Source organism: Rhinoraja longicauda, chromosome 1, assembly GCF_053455715.1.
Source record: "Rhinoraja longicauda isolate Sanriku21f chromosome 1, sRhiLon1.1, whole genome shotgun sequence".
NCBI lineage: Eukaryota > Metazoa > Chordata > Chondrichthyes > Rajiformes > Arhynchobatidae > Rhinoraja > Rhinoraja longicauda.
Window position 1 is genome coordinate 123,287,671 of NC_135953.1, and position 21,281 is coordinate 123,308,951.

The following is a 21,281-nucleotide window of genomic DNA, read 5'->3' on the forward strand; positions in this document are numbered from 1 at the left end:
TTGTAGTGCAAGTCCTAAACTTGTTAATATTTATGTGGGTGAAGGCCAGCAGTTGTGCGCAGTTCTGCCTGTGTTCCAATCTTCTAAATCTTTTTTTTGTTAAAATGTTTTGAATTTAGCCAGAAAGCAATTTTGTTTCTGAAAATCACTCTGCCATTTCTAGGTTTTAAACATTATGCCATCCATTTTCCCCCCTCCTTTCAAGCTTTAATGTCTTTCCACTTTGCTCCCATAATACTCACTCATTTTGACCAGCATTGCAGTTATCTTTCCACAGTTAACTGACTCTATTTTTTTCTAATCCTGCTTCTGTGAAACATTGTAAGCAATCCGTGCATAACCAACATTAATGCCCAGTTATTCCAGTTAAAATGTGGTTCAAGTTGCACATATTATTTGGTGCGGGTATGTTTAAATAGATTGAAATTTGGGAGAATCCTTGCCTTTTGACGTGAATACAGTTCAAGTAGTTCTGTAGATTGAGATTCAGATCCTTCGGTACAGGAATACTGTGTAATACAGTGCTGTCATGACAGGTTGCCAGCAATTGTCAGTTTATCAAAGGCTTTGGTAAAGGAATAGACGTTCTGAGGTTCACACACTTACTATTTTCTGTATTTAAAGCATTGGTTTGGGGAACAGCTGCTGAATATTACATTGATTTCAGTAAAAGTGTACAGCTGGTTTGAATTTGTCTGCAAAGGTATGGGGATGAAGTTTTGCCTTGATGTTTTCTGCATTAGAAGTAAAACCATGTATTTAATTGACTTGAAATAAAGTTCTAATGATGATGACCAGTGCACACAGAACAGAAATGGAAGGTTCCATACATCAGAGATCTGGATTATGCCTTTTGTAATTCAGCACCTGTTGTAAGCCTTAATGCTCAATCCATGGGCCTGTGGGATGAATTAAAATACTATGGTTCCCAGATTGTTATCTTTGGAAAGAGTTTTAATAATTAAATAGTTCATGAAGGGCCCCTAGTGTTAAAGACCCAAACTGCGGGATCAAGGTACCAGTCAAACCCTTGAGACAGAAGCATTCATACCACTGGCTAAGGGGAGAAACCTTTTCTCACTTCCCCACAGTCATTAAGGAATGGTATTAAATACTTCATTAGTTTTATTGGTAAGATATCTTGAAATTGTTTGTAGAATGCAGGTCGTGAATTATGAATCCACAAATGATTCCCCCCATTTTGCCATCTATATACTAAAACTATCGTTTGTTTGTTTGTTTGTGCCTGAACTACAGCCAAAACGGTACACGATAGCACAACAATTTTAGGCCCACCTTACTCACCATCGTCCCTTTGGCGCTAATGGAAGAAGTTTCATTGAAATCGGTGTTATATTTACCGGGGGTAGAGGCAGGAGGGGAGAGGGGGTGGTGGGGGGAGAGGGGGATGGAGAGAGGGGGAGGGGAGGGGGAGAGGGATGGAGGGAGGGGTGGAGGAGAGGTGGAGGAAGGAGGGGTGAGGAGAGGGGTGGAGGGATGGGGGGAGTGGGGGGAAGGGGGGAAGGGGAGGGGAGAGGGTGAGGGGGTGGTAGAGGGGGTGGTAGAGGGTTTGGGCCCAACAGGTCCACTTGGTCTAGTCATTATTTAAACCTATGTAAGAATTTTGTAACAAATTTGTCTTTTATTTCTATCTGTACATATGCTTTTCAAAATTAAAATTTTATTTATTTTTAATAAATAAATAATTAAAAAAACAGATTTTTTTTTTTTAAAACCTTGATCATATTGGTTTAATTGATGTCAAATTGCAAGTTTCACATATCTGTAACAATGTTTTTTTGTTAACTTTGTAAGTGTAGTTATTCGTGTCTATTTATAGAATAAACAACAACTTGAGTCATTTGCTTTTATAAGAAAGTAGAAAACTCTCTGCATCTTACTGCCCTTATTGGAAGGTCTTTACTAAATATTCTTGCCTGGGGCATGAGAAGAAGCTACTGTTTATCCTACTTTCTCGTACTGGGTTAGACATGCAAATCGGTGTATATAAGCAGGGCCATTTTCATGTTGTTATCAGAACCAATCTACCTGATTTGTACACATTATGGAAAAATTGATCGATAGGTATTACCGTTTCTTTTCAAATCCTAAAATAGATTGAATTTTATTTTTGCATGCAGAATTAAATTGTTTCACATTGAAGTGGGTGAAAATTCAGATTAGTTTAGATGCTGGCATTTAAAACTGTCAAATTATATAGGATTTCCATTCAGTTTTGTGCTGAATATGCTCCTTTCAGTTTTAAACCATTGTATTTTCAATTAATTATTAAAAGCTACTCTGTAAAACTATAATCATTAAATCATTTGCAAATTGTATTTTTCTCATTGCTGTTTTAAGTTTGACCTGTAGCAGCTAATCATATCAGGATAGCTTTTCTAACATCAGTTTTGAAATTGGTCAGATTACATGATAAATTTTGCATTTCAACTAGCAGAAGAAAATTGGAGACATAGTATATAAGAGACATACTACATTCACTAATAATATTTATATGTCAATCTTCATGTTAACAACTATTATAGAGATATCTGGTGAAGTGCCTAAATATTTTACAAAAACACAACACATCTAAATGAAAAGGGAAAAAAAGGGATATTCCTGAATTCTGATTTAAAATATACTTTACATCATCGTCTATTTATGCAATGCAAATAGAGAACAAAGTGCATTTTAACATTAAAAGATAATGCCCAAAACATGACTGAGAAAAATCAGGAATAAATCATGGATTAAGATGTGTAGGAAGGAACTGCGGATGCTGGTTTAAAACTGAAGATCGGCACCAAAAGTTGGAGTAACTCAGCGGGTCAGACAGCATCTCTGGAGAAAAGGAATAGGTGATGTTTCAGGTCCAGACCCTTCAGGCTCTGAGTTGGAATGGGAAACGAGAGATATGGACGATGATGTAGAGAGAGATAGAATGAATGAAAGATATGCAAAAGATTAAGATATTGTGAGTCATAGAAACATAGAAACATAGAAAATAGGTGCAGGAGGAGGCCATTCGGCCCTTCGAGCCAGCACCGCCATTCATTGTGATCATGGCTGATCGTCCACAATCAATAATCCGTGCCTACCTTCTCCCCATATCCCTTGATTCCACTAGCCCCTAGAGCTCTATCTAACTCTCTTTTAAATCCATCCAGTGATTTGGCCTCCACTGCCCTCTGTGGCAGAGAATTCCACAAATTCACAACTCTCTGGGTGAAAAAGATGCTTCTCACCTCAGTTTTAAATGCCCTCCCCTTTATTCTAAGACTGTGGCCCCTGGTTCTGGACTCACCCAACATTGGGAACATTTTTCCTGCATTTAGCTTGTCCAGTCCTTTTAAAATTTTATGTTTCTATAAGATCCCCTCTCATCCTTCTAAACTCCAGTGAATGCAAGCCTAGTCACTGGAGTTTAGAAGGATGAGAGGGGATCTTATAGAAATGCAAGGGGAGAAGGCAGGAACGGGGTACTGATTGAGAATGATCAGCCATGATCACATTGAATGGCGGTGCTGGCTCGAAGGGCCGAATGGCCTCCTCCTGCACCTATTGTCCAGTCTTTTCAATCTTTCCTCATATGACAGTCCTGCCATCCCAGGGATCAATCTCGTGGACCTACGCTGCACTGCCTCAATTACAAGGATGTCCTTCCTCAAATTAGGAGACCAAAACTGTAAACAATACTCCAGATGTGGTCTTACCAGGGCCCTATACAACTGCAGAAGAACCTCTTTACTCCTATACTGAAATCCTCTTGTTATGAGTCATGTCATTTGAAACCATTTATGTGTTTTGCGACATGTATCGTCTCTGTACGTAAATTATGGGACAAATCTTAAGGTCATAAGATCTTCGACCTTTACGGTTTTAAATACATAACCAACATTAATGCCCAGTTATTCCAGTTAAAATGTGGATCAGGTATTATTTGGTGCAGGTATGATTAAATAGATTGAAATTTGGGAGAATTCACAGACTTGGTTATTAAGTGTTCTTACAGAATTTATACAATGTTGCTTATGAACGTCATAGAGATTTTAATACATTTAATTCAATACAAATGTTATTGCAACAAGATAACAAATTGTTTGTTTACATAATACCTTTGCAGTCAAACACATAATACAATTCTAAGGCATTTAAGGAGCATTATCAAACAAAATTAAGTATTCTGCCACTTGAGCAGATAAAGTAGTTTCAAGGAGAATCCTAAAGTTGCAACTATTACCCTGCTGTACAAGAAGGGAGCAAAGCAGAAGAGTGGAAACTATAGGCCGGTTAGCCTGACTTCGGTGGTTGGTAAGATTTTAGAGTCTATTATAAAAGATGAAGTTACGGAGTACGTAGAAGTTCATGATAAAATAGGCTGAAGTCAGCATGGTTTTGCGAAGGGCAGATCTTGCCTGACGAATGTTTTGGAATTCTTTGAGGAAGTAAATAGGAGGACAGACAAGGGAGAGTCAGTGAATGTTGTTTGCCTAGATTTTCAGAAACCCTTTGTGAGGCTGTTAAAGAAGATATGAGCCCATGGCTGCCAGTAACTAGCAGACTTCTGCGGGGTTCAGTGCTGGGGCCGGTACACTTTACGCTGTATATTAATAATTTGGATGAGTGAATTGGAAGGCATTGTGGCCAGGTTTGCAAATTATATGAAGATAGGTGGAGGGGCAGATAGTATAGAGAAAGTAGGGAGTCTGCAGAAGGGCTTGGACAGGTTGGGAGAGTGGTGGCAGATGCAATACAGCGTAGCAAAGTGTGGAGTCATGCATTTTGGTAATAGGAATAAAGGCATAGAGTTTTGCTTAAATTGACATGAATGTATGTCAGTTAGCATTAAAGTAAGCAGCATGCTGTGATTTAGGGTATGAAGAGAATATCTTGGATGAGGTCACATTTATGAAGTGTAGAAGATAATCCAGAGAGCACTGGAATAGTCCAGTCTAGATGTGAAGGTGAAAGTTGTATGTTAATGGTCTTGATTATACTTCAAGTTGATAAGTTTTGTGTTTGAAATAAACTAGTCTTTTAGTTCATTCTGATTCACCATTCCTGGTGAATTTCACACAATTTATTTACAAGAAATAATATTTCTACCAATAAAACTTCCGTGGAGAAATAGACTGCTATCGTGACAACCTTGATAGAAGATTAATAAATGTGGATAAGCCTGCCTTTACTTTTCAAATAATGTAGCTATTACTCCACCCAACTACTTTGTTGTAGAAGGATACCCCATTGTTTAAAACCATATTTAATGACCTTAATGTTTTTGATAATAGCTGTGAAGTTGTGCTTTTTTTTAAAGGGAGCATCTGTTTTCTGGTGTTTCATTCACTGAGACTTTTTCTAGCTTGGTGCCTTTGTCATTTTCCACAAACACGACCAATGTCTTCTTTTCTGTGGAATGCTAAACAGATAGAAATCTGAGACTGCACTTTCCTATCCTCTTCGGCTACGGCTTCATTCACGTCACTGAGTGCAGATCCTGAGCAGAGTTCTTGTACCTCCCTGATGGGAAATGAAGAAAAAGCCACCTGATTGGTAATTTGTTTAGCTTTATTTGAACTAGCTTTAATTTATTGCCTGAAAGCTGGCATTTGTCCACTTACAAATAGCACCCAATTGCTCCCTTTGCACAGCAAGAAAACGGAAGGAGTTAGATTTCAATACTAGTACAAAAAATATTTCACAGTCAACTAGACAGTGATGAGAACGTCGTAGATAGCTGGAGTAACGTGCACTGAGGGAAATAATGCCAGAGATGCTGGCCATAGATGACTTCTGGACTATTTTAAGAGAAGTATAATATGTTGCTTGCACATGCCAGTTAACAGCATTTGCCTGTTTGAATGGAATTAAATCAAACACAGTAGTTCTGGAGTTACTGACCAATTTGCTATATAAAATCTGTTGGTTTGCTCCACCATTGGATTCCTATTGACGTTCAGTAGAAAAACAACAGCATGCTGGGATCACCATAATTATTTTTCAGGGATCACCAAACCTTTAAAAACCCCTTACAGTTTTAACTTTTACCAAATCTGGAGGCAGGGCATTAGCAGCTGTTGAAGGCTTTCAGGGTGAAGGTTGCTTGTTTTACTGTTGGAGCCTCTGAAGTTCTGAAGGCCACGGTTGCTGGAGCTGGGAACAGCCGCTACACTTGGGTAAGCATATTAGTGGGATGAATACAGACATCATTGTGGATGTGGATGCCAATCAACAAGCTCTGGTCTGTTGTACAAAATAAAGCCATCTCAGATTGAGCAGAATGCAGGGGAATGCCAAATGTACCGGGCTGGCACATATAGAATCATATCGAATTTACAATGCACAAGACCATTTGGTTCATTGTGTTTGTGCCAGTCTATAAAAGATAACCCTCCTTTCTAGCATCTGCTCATAGCCCTGCAGGTCACAGCTCTTCAAGTACAAAGCTATATACTATTTAATTAAGGTGAGGGTTTCTACCTTTCGCACCCTTTGAGATTCCAAGCCTTTACCCTGTATTCAAGAAAAGCATCCTAATCCTTTTGGATAGACACAAAGTGCCAGAGTAACTTCACGGGTCAGGCAGCATCTCTGGAGAAAAACGATGGGTGACATTTCAGGTACACTATCCAGGCTCCACGTTATATACTTCAATTGTCTCTCCTAGGCTCTCTTGATCCAAAGAAAACAACCATAGATTATTCATTCTTTCCATATAGCTATGATTTTCCATCTTGGCATCATCGTCTTAAATCTCCTCTGCATTCTCTGCAGTCACATCTTTTGTGTTATGCACTGACCCAAAGAGTATGCAATCTGTGTTCCATACAGTTTGTGTATAATCTCCCTGCTCTTTCATCCTGTGCTTCAACTAATAAAGAAAAACGTCCTCTGTACCATCTTAACCATCTTCTTGACCATCTTCTAACTTTAATAATCTGCAAACACTTCAATGTCTCCATTCTCTGCACTTCACAATCATTTCATTTGTTGTAAGTTTGCTTGTCCTGTCCCTCTCCAAAGCATCAGCTCAACCATCCGTGGATGTTACTGTTAATCCCACAGTAAATTATTGTATTACCATCTTTACCATACTCTAATATTTACCTAGTAGACAAAAGCAAGTGACTGAGTCCCGTGGAAGCCCACTGACATCAGCCTTCCAATCACAAAAATGCCCATCAGTCATCATTGCTCTTCATGACTGAGCCAATTTTAGATCCAATTTGCCACTCTTCTCTGTATCCTAATGGCTTTTACTATTTCCTCAAGCCTGCCATATGGAACATTATGGCACACTGTCCTCATTGACTATCCTTGTTTCCTCCTCAAAATAATGTTAGTCATCTGCCTCTTAACAAATCCATGCTGTCAGTTTGTGCTTTTCCAGATAGTTTTTTTTAATACTACTGTTTTCAACCAATTAAAGTAGTAAGCTGCCAGTGAAGTTTAACCAGGCTGCAATTATATGGTTACTGAAAGTTCATACTTTCATGTATCCATCAGTGCCCCCAACTGAACTGTTTTATTCACTATGCCCATTGGACAATAAATGCTGGACTTGCTAAAGAATTCCAGATAAAAATACATAAATAAACAAATAAAAATTAGTCCATTAAATACAACTAATATACTTTGTCAATTTTCTAATCTTTGTTTTTCTCGACTTTCAAACTCACTGATTAGTTTAAAACAAAAAATGAAAAAAGCTAGAAATACTCTATATGCCAGGGCATGTCTGTGAGAAGGGAAAAGGAATCAATGTTTCCGGACAGAGACACTTCATGAGAACTGAAAATAAAAAATAGAAGCTTGAAAAGGTTCAGAGAGGGTGAGGGAGGGAAATGTTTCTGATGGGATGAAACTGGGGTGACCTTCGATAAGCTATAAACAGGAGAATCTGGTCAAAGACTTACAAGTTAGAGAAAGCGAACTTCAACAAAAGAGCATAGATGAATAGAAGTGGGAGTTGCAAGATGCAGAGCAAGTGAACATGCCTTGCAGATGTGGCTGGGCATGAAACAAAAAAGAAAGGAAACAAAAAGAAAGGAAACAAAAGTAAGTTGAGCTAATATCTCAAATGGATGACTGATATAGATCAAGTTACCTGAACGTGCGGAATTCAGTAATGAGTCTAGAAGCCTCGTTAGTTTCATAAAGGTTTAATAGCTTACATTTCCAGCTCTGTTTTTCTCTCTTCTGAACCGGATCAGATTTTCATCCTCATGCTAAAATTATTTAAATTTGTAAAAACCATAAGCAAACTGATCCGTGCGGATATCGATCCCAACCCTAGTAAATGCAACCTGCCTGACGTGTACAAATCCCATTCTCTGTAGAACCAGTCCCAATGCCTTCGGAATCCCCCTGCCCCAGCATCTCCCTCGCCACCCATTCAATTGCACTATCCGTCCATGTCTATACTCAATAGCCCATGGCACAAATGATTCTTTATAAACCCACTCTTTCTCCTTGATGGCCAAATTGATTTATTTCAACAGCTAAAGGTTTTATCAGCTAATGTAGGTTCAAGCAATGACAGGTCTACAGTGCAATTATTTCTTTAAAAATACACCGATTCTTTATTTCTGCAGTGAAAGTGGCTATTGAATTGGTAGTCTTGTTATTAGTAAGCGCAAGTTCTTGTCCTGGGGGCAATATTTTACAGGCAGTCATTTTTGTGCAGATTCTTGTAAACTTTAGAAGGTAGCAAGTAGAGATTTTCCAGGATTGGCTGCTTACCTTAAGTGAAATAGAGGGTACCCTAGAAGGACGCAAAATAAGGGACAAGTATGCTCATGGTTAAGAAAAAATTGGCATAATAATCAAGAAATCTGAGGACATTAAAGCCTACTAACTGATAAATATGCTGTATATACTTTGAGTGTACTTCATAGGTGTATTAGAAACAGTAAAGATGGCTACCTGAAAAGCTTTCACTGGAATATGTTTTCACTACTGGCCATTAATTGACATCTGCAGACAAAATCATAGAACAACAGAACAGAGTCTGCTGCCTACTTATGTTGCAAAGCACAAGCTATAAACTGCATAAAATGAGTGAAAACATTTCCTGTTTTTAAAGTTAATATAAGAGTGTAATAAAACCAATGCTGATGGTAGTTTACAGGCTGTAAGGCAAACTATTGTCCCCTTGGGTTAACAGAAGCAATCTTGACTGCCCAGTAATCCTCTCAGCCTTCAGCTATGGGCATATAAATCCACCCTTGCTTACTTCTGTAACTGCAGTCAAGATGTTTCATATTTACACTAAAATATATTGTACTTTCAAAAAAATGCTTATCCTTAGTTCAAACAACCAGTAAACTAACGCACTAAGAGTGGCAGTGTTTCCTATTAAACAAAATTACATTGTACAGATTTTTTTTTAAAGGCTAAAACTATATTCCACTCCAAGAGCTTGTTTAACAGAGGAGATTTTAACTTTTATTCTTTTAAATAAACAAGATCTCCCCAAAATTTTCACAATAAATACAATGCTTATGGTTGGATTGAATTGAGAAATTACTCAATATTCTGAGGCATAAACAGTCTAAAATATCAACATTCCAGGTTGTTTCTCTGAGTTCCAGCTGCAGGGTAACTACATAGCAATTATTGAAAAGTCAAATTGCAACTTTTAATTTTCCATCTGCAAGCTGATCCTGAAAGATGGTGAAAAAACTCATAGCTTGTGAGCAAAAAACATTTGTGGCATATGAAAATAATATCCTAGTGTCCTTGCTATCAGGCCATCTATTTGTGTTGTGATGCGGGGCGAAGTCACTTTATTCCGATGTCACATAGAAAATATAGAAAATAGGTGCAGGTGGCCATTTGGCCCTTTGAGCCAGCACCACCATTCATTGTGATCATGGCTGATCATCCACACTCAGTAACCTGTGCCTGCCTTCTCCCCCTATCCCCTGATTCCACTTGCTGGTGTTATTTCTAATTCCATCATCCAAATCATTAATATATATTGTAAATAGTTGCAGCCCCAGCATCGAGCCTTGCAACACTCCACTCGCCACTGCCTGCCATTCTGAAAAGGACCCATTTATTCCTACTCTTTGCTTCCTGTCTGCCAACCTATTCTTTATCCATGTCAATACCCTACCCCCAATACCATGTACTCTAATTTTGCTCACCAATCTCCTGTGTGGGACCTTATCAAAGGTTTTCTGAAAGTCTAGATACTCTACGTCCACTGGCTCTCCTTCATCCATTTTACTTGTCACATCCTCAAAAAATTCCAGAAGATTAGTCAAGCAGGATTTCCCCTTCATAAATCCATGCTGACTTGGACCAATCATTTTACTGCTATCCAAATGCGCCATTATTACCTCTTTAATAATTGACTCCAGCACCTTCCCCACCACCGATGTCAGGCTAACTGGTCAATAATTCCCCGTTTTCTCTCTCGCTCCTTTCTTGAAAAGTGGGATAACATTAGCTACCCTCCAATCCACAGGAACTGATCCTGAATCTATTGAACATTGGAAAATGATCACCAATGCGTCCGCGATTTCTAGAGCCACCTCCTTGAGTACCCTGGGATGCAGACCATCAGGCCCTGGGGATTTATCAGCCTTCAGTCCCATTAGTCCACCCAATACTATTTCTCGCCTAATGCAATTTTTTTTCAGTTCCTCTGTCTCCCTTGATCCTCTGTCCTCTAGTACACCTTGCCAGTGGAGGTACATGTCCAGCCTTTTTTGTTCTTTCCACTGGATAATAAATAATATAAATGTAGTTTATCCTTCTTTTGAGGACACGAGTAACAAGTAAAATGGACAAGGGAGAGCCAGTGGATGCAGTGTACCTGGACTTTCAGAAAGCCTTTGATAAGGTCCCACACAGGAGATTAGTGGCCAAAATTAGAGCACATGGTAATGGGGGTAGGGTGCTGACATTGATAGAAAATTGGTTGGCAGACAGGAAACAAAGAGTAGGGATTAACGGATCCCTTTCAGAATAGCAGGCAGTGACTAGTGGGGTACCGCAAGGCTCGGTGCTGGGACTGCAGCTTTTTACAATATACATTAATGATTTAGATGAAGGAATTAAAAGTAACAATAGCAAATTTTCAGATGACACAAAGCTGGGTGGCAGCGTGAACTGTGAAGAGGATGCTGTCAGGATGCAGGGTGATTTTGACAGGTTGGGTGAGTGGGCAGATGCAGTATAATGTGGATAAATGTGAGGTTATCCACTTTGGTGGCAAGAACGGGAAGGCAGATTATTATCTGAATGGTGTCAGATTAGGAAAAAGGGAAGTACAACGAGACCTGGGTGTCCTTGTACATCAGTAACTGAAAGTAAGCATGCAGATACAACAGGCAGTGAAGAAAGCTAATGGCATGTTGGCCTTCATAACGAGAGGAGTAAAGGAGCAATGAAGTCCTTCTGCAGTTGTACAGGGCCCTGGTGAGACCACACCTGGAGTATTGGGTGCAGTTTTGGTCTAATTTGAGGAAGGACATTCTTGCTATTGAGGGAGCGCAGCGTAGGTTCACAAGGTTAATTCCCGGGATGGCGGGACTGTCATATGATGAAAGAATGGAGCAAATGGGCTTGTATTCACTGGAATTTAGAAGCATAAGAGAGGATCTTATAGAAACATATACAATTATTAAAGGATTGGACACGCTAGATACAGGAAACATGTTCCCAATGTTGGGGGAGTCCAGAACCAGGGGCCACAGTTTAAGAATAAGGGGTAGGCCATTTAGAACTAAGGTGAGGATTTTTTTTTTTCAGAGTTGTGAATTTGTGGAATTCTTTGCCTCAGAAGGCAGTGGAGGCCGATTCACTGGGTATTCAAAAGAGAGTTAGATAGAGCTCTTTGGGCTAGCGGAATCAAGGGGTATGGGGAGAAGGCAGGAACCGGGTACTGATTGTGCATGATCAGCCATGATCACATTGAATGGCGGTGCTGGCTCGAAGGGCCGAATGGTCTACTCCTGCACCTATTATCAATGTATCTATGTAACTATATATATTTTGCAATTCACAGCAAATTCCCGGGATGGGTGGAATTTAACCTTTTGCCCATCCCGTTACTGGGATACAATTTTTCTCCAATACATAATTCAAAGGTTTATGAGAATGCTGCCAGGACTTGAGGGATTGAGCCATAGGTAGGGGCTAGGCAGGCTAGGGCTTCATTCCTTGGAGCGCAGGAGGCTGAGGGGTGATCTTCTTAAGATGCGTGCATTCTTGAGGGGAATAGATGGGGTGAATACACAGAGTCTTTTACCCTGAGTAGGGGATCAAGAACCAGAGGACATATGTTTAAGATGAGAGGGGAAAGATTTAGTAGAAACCTGAGTGGGCGACCTTTTCATACAGACGGTGGTGGGTATATGGAACGAGCTATCACAGGAGGTAGTTGAGGCAGATAGTATAACATAATTTAAAAGACGTTTGGACAGGGTCATGGATAGGAAAGGTTTAGAGGAATATGGACCAAATGTGGGCAGGTGGGACTGGTGTAGATGGTGCATCTTGGTCGACATGGGCTTGTTAGGCCCAAGGGTTTGTTTCCGTGCAGTATGACTCTGACTGTAATTCATGTGTGATCCTTCCAGGTGGTTGTTGGCAAATCAGTTGGTCACAGAATGTTTAAGCACACCTACATTGCACGGTTATCAGCAATGAGACCCCTGTCGTACTTTCCCCTATTTAATCTATTTTGTTCCCAAAAATTCATAAAATATGGAAGTATGCAAATAGGATATGGCATTATCCACATTCACTAAACCAGACATATCAATCTATTCATTTCAAGTATTTACCTTGTATCACTAAAGTTTTATTTGTAAACATCCCACTAGCACCATTATGACCAATTATAGTTCCAGCCTGGTGTTCCCGTTAAGAACACTTAATTCAGCAAGAAGTGGAAAGTGAAGTACAACACTTCCATATGTGTGGCTTTATTGCTAACAAGACTAACTAAACAAACTATCATAAACTATCAAACTTTGCTATAGTTCTTGGAGATTGAGTTAAATTTCCTGTTTTGAATCAATCCAGAATAAAGAATTTGTCACTTCTCCCATTTGTGGTTATCCAGCTGAATGACAATCAATTACGAATGCGTGTTTATCGCATGCAAGAAAGAGTGCCACCTCATGGTGCTGTTTGTTATGTCACACGATGGAAATTGGCCAAGTTGTGATTGAATTAAGCAATGAAACGCTATGTTTGTAATCAATCTGCATGCATTTATACTTTCCTGAGTTTTCTAATTAATTGTGCATCTGCAATCTGGAATAGGTTTGTTTGCCAAGACCTTTAAAATGTACACAGCTGGGCAAGGTTTCTTTTAAATGAGCACACAAGTCAAAATGTTGTGCGTAGCTTTTCATTTGATTTTATCTTAAAATAATATCCATTCTATCAGTTTTTTTCTATATTGCCACAGACACTGGTTCATGCACCTCAAGATGATTGTATCTCTGCAGTATTGTTGTACCAACATCATGTTTTCACGGTGTCAACAGAATAGAACATTATTCAGGCAGTACCTTGGGGGAAAGAAACATAACATTTATGGAAGGAGCATTTTATGGTTTATAATTCAAGGGAATATAACTAGAATATAAATGAAGGTATTTTAAAAAAATGTATGCTCAAACTAGACTTCAAGAAGTTGCTTCTCTGCAGTTACTGCTTTACATCCCTCTACCAAGTTTGCGAGCAGAAATAATAAAATGGATTGTATTCAGATGTTAACTGTGTACAGCCTTAATATGTACCATGTGCACACTAGTTAAGCAAAAAAACAATTCATCAATTTTATTTATCTTTTTGGTTAATGGGACAATTGACTACACATTTCACCCTTAGGCTACAACACATAAATTTAAAATGCTGTGATTAACGCTAAGAAACTAGGATTCATTGCTGTGACCTGTAGATTCATTTGTGTCTCGTACTGTGTTAAATTGTACGTAAAGTGAGCGTCATGATTTAGATGTGGCATCACAGTATTTCAATGGGTAATTTCTGGAACAATTTTGTCATCTATGGACATTTTAAAATTGCACTTAAATTTAGGAAGAAAAGTAATTAGCTTTTGATATACTGCTTTGTTTCAAATAGACCAAACTTTACACATTCCCCTATTGATTTAACAAACAATCTCTTTTTCCTTTGGATTTCTTGAATTGTATTGGATTACTTAGCATGCTTTTTTGTCAGCTGGGAAACCAAGAGTTATTTTATTTTTGTGCCATCAAAAAGATGGTTGAGTATGATGAAGTATGACTTCATTTGTTCCTTCAGCATGTAAGTGCATACTCTCACATTCTCAGCACACACATACACTTTTCCAGGAGATTCTTTATATCGTCTTAAGAGTGCTGGAAAAGTTGCTCAGATGTAACCAAGCAAGTAAAAATGACAACCTGTGGTGGACGTCTGATTGCTTCGAACTGATCGAGAATCAAGTATTTAATTTCTGTCATTTGTAGATTTCCTTAGTTTGAAAGAGTTTATCAATAAAAGCTTCTGTTTTGTGCAGATGCATCATTACACAAATGAACTTTGCCCCATTGAAATTTTTGCGCCAATGTAAGCATATCGAGATTTGTCATTAGCGAGAGAGGAAGTGAGCCGTTGCAGCTTTTCTGTCATTTCTTTTGAATGGTTTCTGTTACATTGTAGGATAGCTGACACACTGCAGGGAGTTTCCTGTGGGGTGGGGAACTATATATTCAAGACTTTTGTGCAGTGTTATTTTAGTTTTTAATGGGAGCAGAGATTTGAAGATAAAAAATCCCAGCCTTTGCTTGTCGACTTGGATATTGGGCCGGAAAAAATGTTTTGGACTCACACTATTATCCTCACCAAAGTTTTAAGCCATGAATTTTGCTACAATTTCTTGGTGGTTGCCAGCTAGCATACTATCAATTCCTTAAAAATAAGAGCAACAGCTGGATATATCAAAGCAAGGAAAGGTTTCTCTCGTATGCCTTTACATTAAAATTGCAAAACTTGGGAACAGAGCCAAAATTTTCATTTTGGACGTGTCTCAAATGACCTGTGCGGCTGCAGCTCTGAGTTCTCTCATGGATGGGAAAGGTTTAGAGGATAAGAGCCAAATGCAGGCAAATGGGACTTGTTTAAATGGACATCATGCTCAACATGGACGTTGGGTAGAAAAGCCTGCTTCTGTGCTGTCTCATTATGACTCTATGACTTTGGTAATATTGTTAGCTCAATGTCACAGGTACTTTTAAAGTAATTTTACCCACCATTCCAGTGCATAATTTGTTACAAATGCTGTTCACAATAGATTCATTGATAAGTGTAAGATCTTGATTCTGAAAGTAATAATGTCACAGAACGAAATACTGTACTTGGCTTATGTCACACCCTTCGCAACCTCCACATAGTATAAGCACTTTATAGCCAACTATATATCAGAAACATGGCAACCAGTGTACATTGGTTAATGTGCCAAACATTCCAATGAAATGATGATGATCAGATAACCTCTTCCACTAAATGGTTTGAGAGTTAAATTTTAGATGCAGTACATGGGGAAATTACAGTGTGCTCGTCAGAGAGGATAGACAGGACTTAGATCATTTAGCATTCCCCAATGTGGTATTTCTGCCAATGGAAAAACTCACAGCACTGCACTTAAGTGTCAACCTAAATTAGTTGCTCAAGTTTTCGAGTTGGACTTGCCTCTTATGTTGATGATTCTGGCTTGGAGTGTACTTACCACTGAGTCCTGGCTGAAACCTAACTTTGGTCAGTATATTTTGGTTGGTAAACAGAGCGGCTTCATCTCATTTCAAGTATAACAGTTACATGACTAATGTAAAAATATTTTAAATGTATTGGTTCCTACAAGAAAATAAAGTGTGAAAGGCGAGAGGAATGTTTCTCGTGGCTAACTCCTTCAGAGAGCTGGTCAGAAAGGGACCAATGGGTTGCACAATCTCTTTTTGTGTTTTATGTTTGATTCTCTCATTCAAGTTGCTTGTGGTTCATTTCCTGATTATATCACCAATGGTAGCCTATTTACTTTTTCTATTGTCATTAAACAAAGGCCTCAATCCCTATCATTTTGTGACAAACATAAAGGCTCCAAGTAGTACCACGGTTGTTGTCTCAAAGCTGGAGAAGTGTTGGTAAAAGTTTGGACATTTGAGCCACTGCTATTGAACATTAAATAGAATTTATTGTCAGTTGGAAGAGTACTAAAATATGCTGCACTCACGTGCAGATCAGCATATGCATGTTTAAGAATTGAAATGACAAATTGATCCTTTTTTTACACAGTGCTAACCATTTCTGACACTGTTAAATATACACTGTGTAGCGTGTTTTTTCCTTGTAACAAGATAAACTATATTCCATCAGCTTTGAGAAAATACATGCAATTCATACAAAGTTCAAGCTTGTACTAATAAACTTGAGTCTGATCTCTTCCTTCAACGCTCTTTCTTGGTGTGCTTCTTGAAACAGTGTGCCAGTGATTTCAATGAAATAATTTATAGTATACTTTCCTTTTCATTGAATTAGAAAAATATAAAATAGCTTTATATTTGCTTGTGGCCTCGAACCATTTTTTCTCTGACCTTTATATAATCAAATTGCCATGAAACCTAAACAAACATAGATGATTGGAAACTTAAATACCAATCTTTGTGTACATTTGATTGTGATGTGGGTAAATATATAATTTTCAAGGAAGTTGTAAGTCTGCAGATCACTATTTAGAATTATATTGCTGGTCAGAAATAACATTTATATTCAGCAGGTAAGATGCAGGTATTTTATTATCCAATGCAAATAATTCTCAGAACATACTGTAGTTTTACTTGTGGTTTGCTGCTGCTTTTATATCCATTTAATGGCTGCCCCAAAGAAATGTGCAAGATTTTCCAAGGCAGGCAACCAGGAGTACCAGTAAAAATAGAACATCCCAGCATTATTGAATCCAGCAGGATCCAGCAACGTTTGGGTTGTAGCTGGATGCACAGATAGACAATAGACGATAGGTGCACGAGGAGGCCATTCGGCCCTTCGAGCCAGCACCGCCATTCAATGTGATCATGGCTGATCATTCTCAATCAGTACCCCGTTCCTGCCTTCTCCCCATACCCCCTGACTCCGCTATCCTTAAGAGCTCTATCTAGCTCTCTCTTGAATGCATTCAGAGAATTGGCCTCCACTGCCTTCTGAGGCAGAGAATTCCGCAGATTCACAACTCTCTGACTGAAAAGGTTTTTCCTCATCTCAGTTCTAAATGGCCTACCCCTTATTCTTAAACTGTGGCCCCTTGTTCTGGACTCCCCCAACATTGGGAACATGTTTCCTGCCTCTAACGTGTCCAACCCCTTAATAATCTTATACGTTTCGATAAGATCTCCTCTCATCCTTCTAAATTTCAGTGTATACAAGCCTAGTCGCTCCAGTCTTTCAACATATGACAGTGCCGCCATTCCGGGAATTAACCTAGTAAACCTACGCTGCATGCCCTCAATAGTAAGAATATTCTTCCTCAAATTTATAGACCAAAACAGCACACAGTACTCCAGGTGCGGTCTCACTAGGGCCCCGTGATCTTTGAATCAGGGGTAAGTACATCCCACAAACTCCAATATCAACAGCTGGTATTTAATTAGTTATTGACAACATTTCCAATCAAGAACAGCCCATTAATTCTACATTCTTCCATTTCAAGTATTTGTCCCTCACAGTGGCTTTCACTAAAATCTAATACCATTCAACCAATCTTTCGCACCTGCCCTAGCTGAGAGGTTCATTATCATGCTGTAATACGCTTTGAGCATGGAGCTGCCAAGGATGTGCGGTAGCTCAGTGCTGCCAAGTTTTGACAGCAAGGTCTCTGCATGAAAAATCTTAGAACCCTTATGGAAGTATTTTTTCATTTGATATATTTTTGTCCGAGCTTTGATTGGGCTTGTGAATTTAATGGGGAATAACACAGTCTACTTTTGATATTGAAACATGAAGTCATTAGGAATGCAACAATGTGAACCAAATATATTTTGAGCTTGGATGCATGAATGCTTTGATTGAATTGCTTGCTTTCAGCAAGTTACCTTTCCTTTTCTTCTAAAATAAAATGCTCATTATTTGTTTTTGTTTTTAATAAATGGATTAACTAAATATGGGCACCATGAACAAATTGACAGTAGATGGCAAAGAGAGAACTTAGTTTCATGAAGCATTATGATGTATTAATGAACTGAGAGGAACAAGAAATATTAAGTATATTTTACCAACAGAGTACACGTCTTACCTTGTTATTATGATGCCAACAATTTTGCAGGAGTAATTTCCTGGAGCAACTTAAATAATAACAGAAAAATGCTGAATGTGCACTGCATCTGAGTGGTCAGAATTTAAAATGCAATCCATTATGGCTCTACATTCTTGTAAAGGCATATTTTAAAAAAAAGAACAATTGAGAATGCTGCATTTAATGCTAACTTGCGCCAGTCCATAAGCATCAAATCCTACATTATTAAAGTCCGTTATATTAAACTGAACAATTACTAATCTTATTTTTCAGCTGAATACGCTGCTCCTCGGGCTATCCTAACTGGTCACGACTTTGAGATTAGCTGTGCCGCAGTATGTGCAGAGCTCGGTCTAGTTATCAGCGGTTCTAAAGGTAGGTATGGGTGGAGAATGTTGAGTGCTGAACTGTAATGTTTCATTGCAAAGTGCAACTGTTTATCATAAAATGCGCAGAGAACAAAGAATCTTCCTCCTTAAAGTAAAAATACCCTGGTTCATATTTTAATGCAATTTTATCATGCATATCAGGGGATTGGTTATGGAATGGCACATGACGTTTGAAAGGGTAGATGGCAGCCATTGTGGCAATCTAAAAAAGAGGGAAAAATATAGGGGTCTGGAGGAAATCACTGACAAATAACATAATAATTAGATTGGGAGATCTACGTCAAAATGTAAAAACTTTTCCTTATATCATTTTATTACTCATTTATCCAGTTTCAACTGTACCTTTCACATTAACCACTGTTTTTAGTGCATTTCACAATCTAATCATTCCTTGAGTAATTAAGTTTCTCCTGAATTTCCCAAGATGCAAACAAGACTCACCAGATAGGCTAGTGATATACTGATGTGGAATGGATGAATGGCCTTAGGCTCTTTTCTGTAAGGAAGAAAAGAGTGACTTTGAAATGTTTTAAATTTTGAAAGGTTAACTGGGAAGATACTAGGTACTAAGAATGGTGTTTGTGACAATGCCCAATCAGGCTCTTAACTAAATAGAATATGCCCTTTCACCTTTTTACTGTACATTCATTTGGACATGGGACAGAATTAGGCCATTCGGCCCATCACATCTACTCCGTCATTCAATTGTGGCTGATCTATCTTTCCTTCTCAACCTAATTCTCCTGCCTTCTCCGGGTAACCTTTAACACCCTTGCTAATCAAGAGCCTATCAATCTCTACTTTAAAAATATTCAAAGACAGCCTCCACAGCTGTCTGTGGCAATGAATTCCACAGGTTCACCACCCTCTAGCTAAAGAAATTACCCCTCAACTTTCTAAAGGTACAAAAACATTAAAACTCATATTTAGCAAAATTTACATTAATTTGAAATTACATATACATTTATTAATGTAATTAATAATTTTACATTTATTAATGTAATTTAGTACAGTCTGTATTTTAGTACAGTCATCTTTGATATTAACAAACAATTTTGATTTGTAGAGCACAAACTTTTAAATTCTCAAATTCAACCCATTTATGTGAATTATTACAGTAGTGAAGCAAACTTGGGAAATAGCACTTCCAACCTCCCTAGTCTGATTAGTTACCGATAATCCTGGTCTCCATTTTACATCCAGCATGCTATCTATTTTGCTACTTAACAATTTCCTGATAGTCCTTTGCCTACTCTGCGGTATGTTAGCAAAGGCTTTTGAAAATTACATATTTATTGCAATCTTGCACTATTATTATGTATTCTTTCAGTTATATCTTAAAAATATAAAGAAAATCAGTATAAGCATCAGCTGGCATTTTGAAATCTGCAATTTTAATGTGTGCTCAATAACAAATCCATTATTTTTCCTCCACTGATAAGCTAAATAATTTATAGTTCCCTGAACTAGTTATCTCTTTTTTATGATATTGGTATAATAATAGTTTTTTTTCCTGTTTTCTGGTATTATTCTCATTTCTGGTACATAGGTAATATTTCTTCCTCAGCCTTAGGCTTTTAATGTGCACATATCTTTTGTATTCAGAAGGTAGACAAATGCTGGAGTAACTCAGCGGGACAGGCAGCATTTCTGGAGAGAAGGAATGGGTGACGTTTCGGGTCGAGACCCTTCTTCAGAATTCTTTTGTATTCAGCTCTGATGTAGGGTTTTCAACCTGAAATGTTAATTCATTTCTCTACCCACGGATGCAGTATGACCTGCTGAGTAGTTCCAGCATTTTCTTTTTTTTTAGATTCTCTGGACCTGCAATTCTTTAGATGTTCACTAATCTGTCATTTGGTTAGTTTATCATTTATCTCCCATTTCTTTTTCAAATATATGTGTATATATTTTCAAATCTGTTTTCTAATTTGCATCCAACATGTTTGTCTCCTGAGGAAATCCCCGTGTAAAATAACTATTAAATATTACTGTTATTACTTGTGTGTTTATCTTGTGCAACCAAAGGTGGCCCTATTCTTACACACGTTTTCTCTTTGTAATTTATGATTGTAGAATATATTAATACATTTAACTTTACAGTTTAACTAAAGTTAGGTATATTTTCAAGTTTCTTAACACTTGCAATTTTGAAATTAAGTTCCAAAACAAAATTGGTACATAAGGCAAATACAAAACTTAGAAAATTCTTTGAAAAATATAGAACTAATAATTATGAAATGGATGAAGCAAATACCTTTAATATAATCAGAGTGGGTCTTACTGCAAGCATAAGGGAGAAGGGATTAGTTATGTCTGGGAGGTGCAAGTAGAAAACAGGAGAATTGCAGCATAACTTAAAGCATAACAATTTAAAGCATAACTTCTCGCTTGGATCTACTAGGCTGAGCGTTGTAATTTCTGTACACTTGATCCAGATAGTTAGCAAAAATTGGTGGCTGGCAAGTCTAGAAATGTCTTACACGATGGGTCACTAGTAGAATAAGTTGTCCTATGGTATTGCTCAGACAAAAAAGGGACAATATAAATTTTAGAAGATGAATCATGTAAATAATATGTCAAGTGAAATGTCA

The 21,281-nt window shown here is 38.1% G+C and overlaps 1 protein-coding gene across 2 annotated transcripts in view; it reads left to right on the plus strand.

The window, feature by feature from the left end:
• The window catches only part of lrba (LPS-responsive vesicle trafficking, beach and anchor containing), a 681,010-nt gene that overhangs the window by 643,536 nt on the left and 16,193 nt on the right, over positions 1–21,281 (plus strand). For both annotated transcript variants that reach the window (XM_078405961.1, XM_078405966.1), the window contains exon 53: positions 18,572–18,673. In XM_078405961.1, the coding sequence (XP_078262087.1) occupies positions 18,572–18,673 (102 nt within the window). The remainder of the gene's footprint in view (positions 1–18,571; positions 18,674–21,281) is intronic.